Source organism: Rissa tridactyla, unplaced genomic scaffold, assembly GCF_028500815.1.
Source record: "Rissa tridactyla isolate bRisTri1 unplaced genomic scaffold, bRisTri1.patW.cur.20221130 scaffold_29, whole genome shotgun sequence".
Lineage (NCBI taxonomy): Eukaryota > Metazoa > Chordata > Aves > Charadriiformes > Laridae > Rissa > Rissa tridactyla.
In genome coordinates, this window is record NW_026529507.1 from 3316009 (window position 1) to 3329768 (window position 13760).

The 13760-nt window shown below is 51.5% G+C and overlaps 1 protein-coding gene across 1 annotated transcript; it reads right to left on the reverse strand.

The window, feature by feature from the left end:
- Positions 1–515: 515 nt before the first annotated feature.
- On the reverse strand, positions 516–10372 carry LOC128903276 (olfactory receptor 14A16-like; the record flags this gene model as incomplete). The annotated part of the gene is made up of 2 exons (XM_054187292.1): positions 516–560; positions 9890–10372. Coding segments are annotated over 2 exons (528 nt in total), but the record flags the coding sequence as incomplete, so codon positions are not given.
- Positions 10373–13760: the final 3388 nt, after the last annotated feature.

A 13760-nucleotide genomic window follows, 5' to 3' on the forward strand; every position in this document is an offset into this window, starting at 1 on the left:
CCAGGGAAGACTGAGGCAAAACTGTTGTTGAGTACCTCGGCCTTCTCCTCGACCATTGTTACCAGTTTGCCAGTCTTGCTCATCAGGAGGGGTACGCTTCCTTTGACCTTCCTTTTCTGGCTGACGTATCTATAGAAGCCCTTCTTATTATTCCTTGCCTCCCTTGCCAAATTCATCTCCAGCTGCGCCTTGGCCTTCCTGACCCCATCCCTACGCTCTTCCCAGGATACCTGTCCTGCTTCCACTGCCTGTGCATTTCCTTCTTGCCCTTTAGTTTGACCAGCAGGTCTCTGCTCAGCCATGCGCATTGCTCAAGGCTTTATCCATGGGGATTATCTCCACCCCAGCCACACCCAGTGCACTGAATCTCCCCTTCCATATCATTCCTGGTCGCATCTCTGTCTCATTCCCTGTCCATTGCAGACCAACCATCTGCAATATAAATGTGGGCACCAGATGAACTCCTCCTGGGGCCTTTGACAAGCACTTAGACCTCAAAGAGCAGAGAGGTGCCTCTAGGAGGTCCTCCTCTTCCCAAGATATGCTTCCTCAACTGGTGTCTTTAGGACACATGAGTGGTAAATGGAGCTGTCAACCAGCTGTCAACCAGCTGCCAACCAGCGCCCCCAGATCCCTTTCTGCAGGGCTGCTTTCCAGCCACTCCTCTTCCAGCCTATACTTGTGGCCACCATTATTTCATCCCAGGTGTAGAATGCACCATTTGTTCTTGTTAAACATGCTGAGAGTTGCCTTCTCTGGGTCACGGACACAGGTGCTAAACCGAACAGGGCCCAGGAGCCAGCATCCCTGTGCTGCCCCACAATGCCCCAGTATGTCCCAGTACGTACCCTCAGTAAGTCCATGCTGACTGCATTTGAAGACAATTTTTTCTTTTTGGTGCCAAGAAATGTCACCCAAGAGGACACTAACTGGTGGCACACTCCTCACCAACGTGAGCTTGTACAGCCAGTGAGTTGTTCCCTGAATTGCATTTTTGGCCTCATTCAAAGCTGGGTGCAACACTTGCTTGTCCTCTCTCACAAGAGACCTCTGCTAACCCAATGACTTTTCAAAAGGGATATCCCAAAGAAATGTCAATCTTGTTCTGTAACTTCACTACCACTATTTTGCCTGTAATCCTACGTACATAATTTCTCATATCTTTCATACATTTTCACCTGTCCAAATACAATGACCATTTCTAAAGTCATCTTTCCAGGTGCAGACTGTCTAGACAGGGGCCTTTTCTATTATATTCCCGTTTTCTCCTTCCCTTACTCTTTCTTCATTCAGGTTCCTGTCACCCATCCAGCTGCTGCTTTGAGCTTCACATGGTTAAAGGTCTCCCCGTCTTTCAGTAGTCTAATTATCTCCTGTAGCCAACTCTTTAACTATGTTTATATCAACCTTTCTGTACCTACCTATCTAAAGCATTTCTCATAAGATTACCCCTTGCAGAAAAGCAACCTCATTAGAGGCAGCATGTACTTAGCATATGGCCGCAGAGGGTGTTTTATTGTTTATCAAACACGATCCGACATGATCAGGCTTTACTTTTCTTTGCTTGCAAAGAGGAGAAACCCTTCTGTGCCTGGGTGCAGCCAGGTCTCTAAGGACAGCCAGAGGGAGCTGGTGCAATGGAGCTGTAACATCCAGCTGCAGAGATCGGCGGCGAAGTCTGATGGAAGGAAAATGATGTAAATCCCAACTGGGCAATGACAGAAATAGTGGGGTTGGGGTGGGGGTGAGGAGCAAGGATGTCCACACAGTGTCAGACCTCAAGGGACTGCTTTTCCTAGCCATCCAGACCTCCTGAGGAGACCCTCTGGATCAATATCAGTTGCAGAAGACTTCTATCACCTTTTCAATAGACTGAAAAGTAAAATAAAAGAAACCCTTTAAACTAAAAAAAAAATAATTTATTAGGTTCTGATTGAAATCTTCCTTCTTAACTACACTATGAAAGAACTCCAATTAGCTGTAGAAGTCTTGAAGACTTGAAGGAAATTGAAGGAAGAGAAATAGGTCTTTAGGGCTTTCTGTACTTCAATGAGCCCCATGGTGTATTTAGCTCTGAGTCCACGAACCTCAAATACTGAGAGAAGATTGAAAACACTGCTCAAGAAGTCAGAGGCAAAACTCAAAGTACCTGGAAGCATTAATGGGCCCCACTGAGGGCCACTACTGACAAAGTCTCCCCATGGACTCGTTAGAGGAGATAGCTGGAGGCTGTGATTGCAGGAAGGCAAAGGCACAGTGCAGGTGGCTGTAAAGCTGTTGCTTTGTTTGATGAAGCAGAAGGGCCAAACCTGACCCTCAGGCCCTGGGAAGGCAGATCCTGCCCCTCAGGTGTGGCTCAGGGCTCTTCCTGGGGGCAGTGGGGTGTGAGGGTGAGCAAGGCCAAGGGTAGGGAGACTGTGCAACACCTCCTGGCTTCCCCATGCAATGTTGAAGCAGAAACCAAGTCCAGAGCCTCAAAATAAAGTTTCTTCTGGTGGGCCTTGGTGGCAGAGGCAACTGCCATAGCCAAGGGGACAAAGACCTTGGTGCTGTTGGGCTTTTTAGCCTGGCCAGAGCCCTAGGCCACCTCTACTGCAGAGTGACCATCACTGTCCCATGCCTGTGCCTCTTTCCTTGTAGGCTGCAGGCACCCATCGTGCTTTCCCACATCGCTCTCACCCCAGCATTTCCGTATCTGTTCTGATGTCTCTCCACTCTCACCGGCTGTTCCTTGAAACACAAAGCCATGGGCTAATACAGACTCCCTCTGGGTGACCTCTTGCACCACAGTGCAACCCTTTGGGTGAGATTTCTTTTTCCTCATATGCAGTCCAAACCTTCCAAGCTGCAGTTTCTTGAGGTTTCCTTCTCTTCCTACTACCAAGAAAAGCTCCACCGCCTCTGAAGCCACCCTTCAAGCAGGTGCAGGCTACTCCTAGAGAGCCCTGGGCCTCCACTTCAAAAGGTACAGAAGCCCAGCTCCCTCAGCTTCTCCACAAAGGCCTCAAACGCCATCCTGGCCAATGTCCTTTGGAGCTTCTCCACTTCCTCCTCCTTCCTTCAGAACAGAGAGCCCCACACACAGACACACTAGACCAGATGTGTCCACAACAGTGCTGGGTCAAGGGGGATGATAAATGCCTTGTCTGGGTGGCCGTGTGCCCCCTAATGCAGCCCTGTGTGCAGCTAGTCCAGTTCACGGTCCGCATGTACCACTGGCTAAAGTTGCATCCCTCGTAATGCCCAGGACCTTCTCCTCAGGGTCAGTCCTCGGCCAGTCAGGTCACAGCATGCCCTCATCTCTGGGGTGATCCTGCCCCCAGGAAAGGCCTGGCCACATCTCCTTGTAAAACTGTGTGAGTTTTCCATTTGCTGAGTCCCAGAGTTTATCAGGGTCCCCCAGGAATGAAGCTCCATTGGGCCAGTCGTTCATGTGTGCCTGCAGATGGCTCTCCCTGACATGTGCTGCCTCTGACAAGATAACAGCATGAGGAATCGCAGGACACCACAGATAATCAAAGGAGGCACTTGATCAATGCCATTGTTCACCAAGGTACACATTCCCATGGTGAGAAGCTCGGAAACACCAAATGAAAGCACAACGGAAGCCAAACTAGGACCATGGAGGAAAGGGTAAACAGAGGTGGGCTATTTGCATGGGAGGGTACAGGGATGGTCAAGGGGAAAAACTTTTGAGTGGGGAAAGAGGGAAAAAGAAACGGTGAAACAATGGAAAGGATCAGGGCTGTTTGGGGGGACCTGCCAAGCAGCCCTGCATCTGAGCAACCATGCCTGGAGTGCGACAAGAAAGTCCCTGATCGTCTGACCACACTTTCTGGTTGACTTCCACGGTCACCAGGAACCTGACTGATTTCCCTCCCCTCATGAAGGAAAGATGGTGGATTGAAACGCAGAATCATTCATGCTGGAAGGAAGCTGAGGAGATCTCTAGACCACCCTCCTGCCCACAGCAGGGTCAGCTATGGGGTCAGACCAGGTATCTCAGGGCTTCCTTCATTTTGGGCTTGAAAAGCTCCAAGGATGGAGATGACACAAGCTCTCTGGGAAATCTCCTCCAGTGTTTGCCTGTCTTGACAGGGATAAAGTTTTACTCATTTGTTTCAGCTGATGCCATTGGCCCTCATGCTCCCATCACACACAACAGTGAAGAGCCTTTGTCATGGTGACAGCCAAGAAGATGTGGGAAGGCTGATATTAGGTCTCCCCAAAGCCTTCTCTTGTCCAGGCTTTGCACCTCTGCAGCAAGGTGGCCAATGGCTTTCTGGGCTGCACTAGGAAGAGCACTGCCAGCAGGTCGGTGGAGGTGATCCTTCCTCTCTACTCAGCCCGGCTACAATTTGTCTTGCCCATTTCCCTCGGTGTTTGCTACCCTACTGCCTTCACTTAGAGGTGGTGGTAGGGCTTCAGGTTAGTGGCTGTAAATAGGGTAAAGGCCTCTCATGAATGTTTTCACAGTCAGTGTCACAGAAGTCTAAACATCCTCTGAACAGACCTTACCTCTTCAAACCTTCCAACCCCTACTGTTCTGCGATGCTGATTCTTTGATTCCACTGTCATTGCCCAGAGGGGCTACCACAGATGTAGACTGCTCCAGGGCAGGTATTGATATTTAGGCCGATCAATGATGTTGTTGCTTTAATGTTTTTTTGTTGTGGTATATGCTGCTGTTGTTAGGGAAATCACACAAACACTTGAAGGACAATGGAAGGGCTACCACCTCCGTGGCCCTCCAGTGAGCTGGCTCCTGTTTGCCCCTGTCTCACTGTCACTGGTCAGGGTGTGGTGTAAAAGGTGCTGAGCAGAGCAGGACAATCACTTCTCCTGGCTGTGCTCCTGCTCATACAGCCTCAGATGCTGTTGGCGGCCTTTGCTGCTGGCTCTTGTTTGGCCTGATAAAACTCAAGGAGCCCCAGGGCCATTTCCACAGAGCTGCTGCCCAGCCACGCAAAGTGATCCAAAATGGATCAGAGCAGCCCTGCTCTGACATCAGCCTGGTCTCTCAACATCCTTGGATTCATCCTGTCTGGTCCAATGGACGACCAAAGGTTGACCTAACCCATGTAGTCCCTGACTTGATCTGCATCCACTGCTGGATTTCGCATGGGGTTCTGCCTCTTAGGCACACAGACCTGGGAGACCTTGCTGGTGAAGACGCAGGCCAAGAGTACCTGGTACCTATCCACACCTACTCTCTGCAAATTCAGCCGTGACCACACATTATCTTTGTTTATTCTTTAGCTGTTCCTGAAGGAGTAACTGCTCATTGTTGTGCCCTTCAAATCCCTTGCAAGTGTCAAGTCTATGGGAGCTTTGGCTTTTCTAAAACCAACCATATTCCTCAATTCCTCCTTTGTTTTCATCCTTGCAGCCACCTCTTCATGCTTCCTTTTTTCTCTGGGGCTTCCCCATGAGTGTCTTGTTTCCCCCAGCTCTTCTTCTGGTAGCTCTGCTTCTTGTCCTGACAATGGGTATGACCACACTCTCGCACTTGAAAGACGCTGTCCTTGCAGACCACTGTACTGCAGACCCTCTGCTGCCCTTCTGTGCTGCTCACACGGGCTCCCCCCAAACAAGTCAGAAGACTAGGCCAAAGTCTGCTCCTCTGAGGTCTGTCATCTGCATTCTTCTATTCTCCTTCTCCTTGGGAGGTGAGACCCCACTATTTCACGGTCACGGCACCCAAAGCTAGCACTGTTTTTTACGTGAAAAAACAACATTTGCACTAGTTGAAAATGTCCATGGTGTTGATATCTTGTGATTCAGGCAGACGATGAAAATTATTGGCATGCCCAAAACTGGACAGAGAAGAGCCTCATGAAGTTCAGCAAAGGGAAAAGCAAGCCCTGGACCCAGGGAGAGATAGTCCCCTGCACCAGTGTAAGCTGGGGGCTGAGTGACTGAGAGCTTCTCAACACTTTGGCATAGAAGGACCTTTGTGTTCTGAGAGACAAGCAGCTGACCGAGAGCCAGCAGTGTGCCCTTGCAGCAAAGCAGGCCGACAGCCTCCTGGGTGCGTTAGGAAGAGTGGTGCCAGCAGGTCGCGGGAAGCGATCCTTCCTCTCTACTCAACACTGGTGACGCACTTCTGTGGTGGTCAATAATTTACATTTACTTCAACTTCATTAACTGTTCTGTAACTCCACATCCTTGTGCCCTTGAAGTCCAGGGGAGCTCTGGCTTTTCTAAAACCTCCCTTATTTCTCAATTCCTCCTTTAATTCTTCATCGCCCTCTCATATGCTTCCTTTTCATATGGAGCTTCCCCATGGGGAGACGCCACTATTTCCCAGGTGAGAACCCTGGCAAGGCCAAAGGCAAAAGGACCTCTGAGGTCCAGCGTCTGCAGTCTTCTGTTCTGCTTCCTCACTGCCCTGGAGTGCTGGGACCCCACTACTTCAGGGTCACGACAGCCAATCTTCACGTCTCTGACCAGCTCTTCCTGCATCGCAGGTATCACATCAAGGTTGGCATTATTTTTGTTGGCCCATCTGGCAGCTGTGCTAAGACGTTGTCCTAAGACACTCCAGAAACCACCTGGACTGTACGTGCTGCTGTGCTCCTCTTTCAGAAGCTGCCAGTATCATGGCAGTCCCCAGCGAGACCCAGGCTCGTACAGCCAGACGCTTCCCTGGGATCCTTCAGAAAGACTATACCCTCTTCCTCATCCTGACTGTGGGTTCCTTATCTCCCACCATGACAGGACACTTCTACTGGCCTCTCCTCTCACCCTCCCCCACAAAGGCTCACCAAACTCTTCACCTGCCCCAAGGAGTTGCGCCATACATCCAGTTAACGGCTTCACTTTCAGGAAACCCCACTCCTGATCCTTCCAGCCTGTCTCTCCTGAAAAGCCTGTAGCCATCCATTGCAGCACCCCAAGCTGTGTGCCTTGTCCCACCACGCCTTGGCAGTTCCTCTGTCAAAGTCAAAAAGCACAGGCTCTCTCTCAACTTGTCTCTTCCCCTGGCTGAGAGTTTTGGTGCACATCTGGGCTGTGGCACCTCAGGTGTAGCTCCAGGCCAAGCTCGGACGTCTCTTAAAGGAAACCTGGTACCAAGCATTGAAGACCTTCTGTGTGCAAAGGCTGTGCTTCACGGCAGAGACACGGTCAAGTGGACGGCACCTGCAAGCTTAAAGCTGAAATTGGATGTTGATGGTGAGCAAAGCCTGCTGTCTGCAAGAACAGAGAGAAACAGGGCTGGGAAGGGCGGCCCTGGCAAGAAAGAGGGTTTTTGTCAGTGGTGTCTCTGCAGCCCTCAAGGGCCTTTGACAAAGGTGAAGGTGATCTCCATGAATGACAAGGTGCTGCTGACAGGTCCCCCATGAGATTTTTTGGCCTGTTCCTTGACTGTATTATGAAGAGGGCGAGTAAATGTTGGGCAAGAGAAAAAACAGCACTTTGAGAGTGCAACACATGAGTGGAGACCCTGGTGTGACGTGTCTTGTGTTCTAAACTGCCTCACATCTACTGCATGGAGAAGGGAGAGACCTTGCCCCACTGCAGTGGCAATCAGTCACTTGTGTTATGAAAATTTGCAAGTGGCCCGTGCTGACCGAGCAGAGAGGCTAGGACACAAAGTACAGAGGTGCAAGTGTAAATATTTAGTCATGCGCATGAGGCGTCCGAGCTCAATTGGGGTACCTCAAATGCGGTTAAACACAGGGTTCTTATGCCATTCAAGCATTCAGGTACCTTATTATTTGACTAATGACTAACTAACACAGACACGGAGTACCAATTCCTAATCACAGTAAAACTGCACAAAGTAGCTATATCTCTGCAGCTCCATCAGCCATCAGCCTTCTCGCGGCTTGTCTATTGATCCAGACGTCCCCGGAGTTGGTCTATTGCTAATTACTTGTCTGTGATGCTGGACACTGGGAGAGTTTCAAAGGTGTGTAAGAGGGACGAGGATACTGGCATTATCTCGGTTCTCCAGGGGTATCTTTTATCCTTCATGGACAGCTGAATGATTCTGAGAAGTCCTTATTTTGAGGGCAGGGCTGTTCTTCTGCTCCTTGTGATGAGCTGACCTCCTTTAACTCACTTACGCAAGCATGATAAATCAGTACACAATGGGAGCTAGCTAGCTATATATCTTAAGAAAGTTAATTCATTCTCATACGATAAAGACTGATGGGCATAAGAGTTAGGGAGGTAAATTTTGATACCCTTGGATCAGAGGATGTCTGTGGCCAGGTGGGTCCTGCAGAGAGCTTTTTGGTGGTCAAGGATCACCTCTTCATCATCCAGAATGGTCCATGCCAACATGCAGGAAGTCATGCCAAGGTGTCAGGAGGCTGGCATGCATGAGAAAAGAGCTCTGAGTAACATCAAGCCTGAAGAGGAAGCACAGAGAAGGTGGAAGCTGGCTGCCTTCCAGCCTCCAGGGTTCCGTGGTTCTGTGCTGGAGTTGAACTTTCGGTTTTCCTTTTTCCTCTTTCCCCTTCCCAAGTTCTTTTCTTTAACCATTGTCGTAGATTCCTCTACAAACAGCCCAGCTTCTCTTTCCCCACAGGCCCTACATTTGCTTGCTTTGTGCCCTCTCTACGGGGCACAAAGATGTTTCTAACATAGCTGTTGTGACAATTCCTCTGCTGGACAGTACAAAATTAGGAATGTCTTTAATTCCCTGTAGTGCCCTGCAACTCCTCGTGCTGTTATCTTGTGCTGATGCATCACCACAACCATGGTGAGCTGTCTGCACGCAAACATGAAGAACGAACAAAATGGATCTTCAGTCCAGGGGGACCTTGGGAAATTCTGGGAGTCAGCCAGAAGAAACTGCTGAAGTTTTACAAAGAGAAGTGGCCAGTCCTGCATCAGGGGGAAGAAAAACACCGTATTACAGTGCCAGGTGGGACGTGACAGGATGAGCAGTGACCTTGAGGAGAAGGGCCCACGCATTATGAGGGACACCACATGAGGCAGTGGCGCATGCTGACCATGAACAAGGCCAGCTGCACACAGGGATGGATTAGGAGGAGAGGGCTACCCAGACAGCTTGACTTTTCATGCCCTTTCAGTGAGCCGTGGTGTGGCCACACCTGGACGTGTCTGTCCCTCTGTGGGAATTCCTGCTGTAGACAGGTGGGGAGGAACGGGAGAGTGCCCAGAGGAGGTCTGCACATGGCCTCTGCTTGAGGCCCCAGACCCCATCCTTCTGACCTCTGCCATCCCAGCACAACCCCAGGAACATGCTGTCCCTGGAGAAACACCAGCCTCTCCAGACAGCTCCAGATTCCCCTCCCACAGGATGGGTGGCCTTTATGTCATCTGTGTGAAGGGCTGGGGTACGTCCCTCAGTTAAACCCACGATCTTACCTCTCACCAGACACCGACTGGTGACTCCTAAATCCAGTCCAATCTCTCTAAAATGTTACAAACGGACAGTCAGCTTTTTATTCCTGGACACATGGAGGAGGAAGAACTTCAGGGGTGAATTTCCTCAGGCATGTTTGGAGAAAGACCCCAGCATTAAAGCACTGCACCAGGGAGATCTTGCTTTGTTAACAGAGACTCTGTGAAAGAGGCCAGCTCTGAGCCACTGTGAAATACATTTTTAGAAGGGAACCAGGTGAAACTAAGACGTAAATGTCTCAGGTGTAGTGACACAAGTGAAACCTTTGTGTAGGAGCATAAAAACCATAAATGACAATATCAACAGCAATGATGAGAAATGTAATCATTAAAAACACAAAGCCAATAACAAAACACACAAAAAAGCAGATGGAATCAAATAGTGCGGGAGTCATTTGTGGAGAGAGGTGGAACATTTCTCCCTCTTGAAAAAAATCCATGAAATCAGATACCTAATGGCCTCCTTGAGCTCCTGGTTCCTCATGCTGTAGATGAGGGGGTTCACGGCTGGAGGCACCACGGAGTACAGCACAGCCACCACCAGGTCGAGAACTGGGGAGGAGATGGAGGGGGGCTTCAGGTAGGCAAACATGGCAGTGCTGAGAAACAGGGAGACGACGGCCAGGTGAGGGAGGCACGTGGAAAAGGCTTTGTGCCGTCCCTGCTCAGAGGGGATCCTCAGCACGGCCCTGAAGATCTGCACATAGGACAGCACGATGAAAACAAAGCACCCGAAGGTTAAACAGGCACTGACCACAAGAAGCCCAACTTCCCTGAGGTAGGAGTGTGAGCAGGAGAGCTTGAGGATCTGGGGGATTTCACAGAAGAACTGGTCCAGGGCATTGCCCTGGCAGAGGGGTAGGGAAAATGTATTGGCCGTGTGCAGCACAGCGTAGAGGAAAACAAAGCCCCAGGCAGCTGCTGCCATGTGGACACAAGCTCTGCTGCCCAGGAGGGTCCCATAGTGAAGGGGTTTGCAGATGGCCACATAGCGGTCATAGGCCATAATGGTAAGAAGACAGAACTCTGCTGTGAGAAAGAAGACGAAGAACAAGAGCTGTGCAGCACATCCTGCATAGGAGATGTCCCTGGTGTCCCAGAGGGAATTGGCCATGGCTTTGGGAAGAGTGGTGGAGATGGAGCCCAGGTCAAGGAGGGAGAGGTTGAGGAGGAAGAAGTACATGGGGGTGTGGAGGCGGTGGTCACAGGCGATGGTGGTGATGATGAGGCCGTTGGCCAGGAGGGCAGCCAGGTAGATGCCCAGGAAGGTCCAGAAGTGGAAGAGCTGCAGCTCCCGCGTGTCTGCGAATGCCAGGAGGAGGAACTGGGTGATGGAGCTGCCATTCGACATTTTCTTCCCCTGGGCTTGGAGACCTGTGAATGGAAAGAAAAGCAGTGAGAAGTTAGGGAAGATTTCTCTCAAACTAAAGTATTCAATTGGTCTTAGAAACCCACCAAACTGGCTCTCGCCTTTCAGGAAGACCTTTTGCAGGTCCTTTTTGTACACTCTGGTTGGTGCTGGCTGATAGTCCACCAGAGAGCTGAGATCTCTGCAGGATTCAGTCCTGCCCTACAGCCATGGGTAAAAAGGAACACGGGGTGATCTCAGATTAAATCCACTCCTGGCATCAAAGGGCTTTTCAGCATTGTCACCCGACTGCAGGGCAGAGCTCAGGGCACCTTGTTGTTGGTGTTGTTCTGTTGTAGTTTCCCCACCACACCTGAGGAGTGTTTTTAAGGCAGAAATCCCTGGCATTTCTGCTGTGCTGCAAGTGAAACCTTGTGGGTCCTGCGAGCCAAGGGGACTGTCCCTCAGTGCAGAGCGAGGACAGCGAGTTTGTCCATCGGAATTGCTCTCAGCTGCCCTGTGCTGCTGCCTCTTTGAGCTGGAGGATGATCCCAAGCAGACATTCCCCTGAGAAGAACCTGGACACTGCTGAGAGCAGAGGAGTCCCATTTACAAGCGTAGTTCTCCCAGCCCCTCACCTGAGCTCACTGGACCTGAGGAGGATCTCAGCTCTCCCCTCCCAGCCAGGGACACAGGGGGCTCACTGCAGCTGCCTACATTCAGCCCTCCAGCTGGATTTACGTGGCCTTGGCACTGACATGTCTACTCCGTGGGGCTGCTAGACGACACAGGGATGCCACAGGAGAGCTGAGCCCTTCTGGAGGGCAGCGTGCAGCCAAGCAGGACACTCCTGGGAAAGAGCCAACTAGCCTAAAGATGGGGTGGCTTACTCTCGGCCCCACACACTGCAGTCCCCAGAGCCCAAAATATTAAAGGCATTTGGATGCTTTTCCTCCCTGGATACACAGGCATGACAGGACGTGCAGCGTCAGTGTCTGAGCTGCACCTGAATCCTCAGCCCCCACCACAGTGGAAGAAGGGAAGGAACAAGGACAGCAGGGGTGAGAGGGGAACAGGTGAAAATTCTTCTTCAAAGAGAGTCAGGACAGGGAGACACTTGAACATTTCTCCTCCAGGATGTGGGAGAGGAGACCAGGGAGTGTCTCCAGGGAATGTATGTGTGGTGGTGGGGAGGTGCCATCCTAAATGGAAAAGGAAATTCCTTTCTCCCACTCCCCATGCATCCCACTAAAGGTGGAAAATTCAAAACATGGGCTCCATTTCTTTCAGGTGAATGCTGCCTTGAAGTCCTTCTCCAAAAGGATCCTCTGCAAATGTCCTGGGGGTGATCTGGAGCTGGGAGGAAACACGACCCATGCAGCACCCTCACGACTGCAGAAGGACCCTGCCATGACACGACTGGGGTCACTCCTTCCACCCACAGCTTCTCCCCGCAGCGCCAGGGGGAGCTCCCCGGGCAGGCTGAGAGCTGACCCTGGCAGGCAGCAGAGTCCCTGGCCCAGCACACAGTTCCCTGGGACACGGGGACCCTGCTCTGAAGGACAGCCCTGAGCACCCCTGCACGCACACCCACCTTCACAGCCCGGCAGCCGTCCCTGGGAGAAGGCAGCCGACATGCCCTGTGCCTTTGGTGATGTGGTAGGGGTGCCCTGCTCTCGAGCACATCCTTCTCAACACCGACGGAGCCTTGAGAGCCTTCCTGACAGATCACATTAGCCATGGGCTATGCCAGCTTTAGGAGACTGCTCCAGGGAGCCTCTCTGCATTATACTGCAGCAGAGACAAAGCATGCCCTGTCCCTCTGACGGTGCAGCAGGGAAGCCCTGCTCCACACGTTGTCCTTCTCCTCGAAACTAGAGAAACTGTGAGAGTTGTACTTGCAGATCCCGTAGGCTGGGGGTTGTTCCAGCTTCTAGAGATCCCTCCAGCAGCTGCAGATTCAATGCCCTGCAGCCAGAGACTGTGCAAAGGCTGTGAGGATTTCTCCCAGTGAGCTCTCAGCACTCTCCCACCCCAGGCTGCCTTTAAGATCCGCTGGCCTCACACGTCTCCCCTCGTTACCTGCAGGCAGTGCCCTCAGCCCTGCTGCCCTTTGCAGAGGAGCTGCTCCTGGGCAGAGCTGTCTCTCTGCAGCGCTGCCCGCTTGCCACGAGCTCCCTCCATGCCAGGAGCCCAGCCCAGCTCAGACGCAGAGGACCAGCCCGAGACGTCACTTTCTCTGCCTCCTCGGGGCTCCCTGGAGGTGTCCCTGTGCCTCCAGGGGAACCTGCTGGGAAAGAGACTGAAGTAATACTGTGTGGTCTCTCTTGCACCTCTGGAGAGACGCTTCTTTCCAGCTGGGTAATTTCTCCTGTCAGAGAGAGCTGCGCACGAGAAAGGTCTTGTTCCTTCTGGTATGAGACAGGAAACCTGGACAGTGCCAGATCTCCTTTGCCCCGGCTGAGCGAAGGCAGTCGGCTTCGTCAATTGAGGCATCTCCTCCTTGGTTTGTAGTCCTGGGTGTGAAGTGGACTCAGCTCTCACTTAGGGCTGCCACAATCCCACAGGAGGGGGGATTCCTCTTGCCTCTCTTCAGGTGGGCACAAAATAGGCACCTGCTGCATGGGAGCTGCTGGTCTCAGCTCCCAGCGTCATTCCTGGAGATGGAGGCCAGCAGTGAGCTCTTCAGACTCAAACACCTACTGACATTTCAGGTCTCAGACGTGGTCCAAGATACGTGCCGGTAACTGCAAGATCTAACGGAGCAGTTCATGGAGACAGGGCAGTATCTGCTGCCACCATCTTTGAGATTCATGAGGAATTCCTTTGGCCACCAGCACGTGCCCACATTTTGGACAACTGAACTTTTCCCTACTCTTTCAACCCAGGGCAGCCTTCTGAGGTAGACAGGGGACCAGATGTACTCATTGCCATTGACCTCATCCATCTTCTCCATCAGCCGTGTATACTTGATCCCCACTGACTGTAACGGCAGATGTCTCATGGACATCCCCACATCACCTAACCTAAT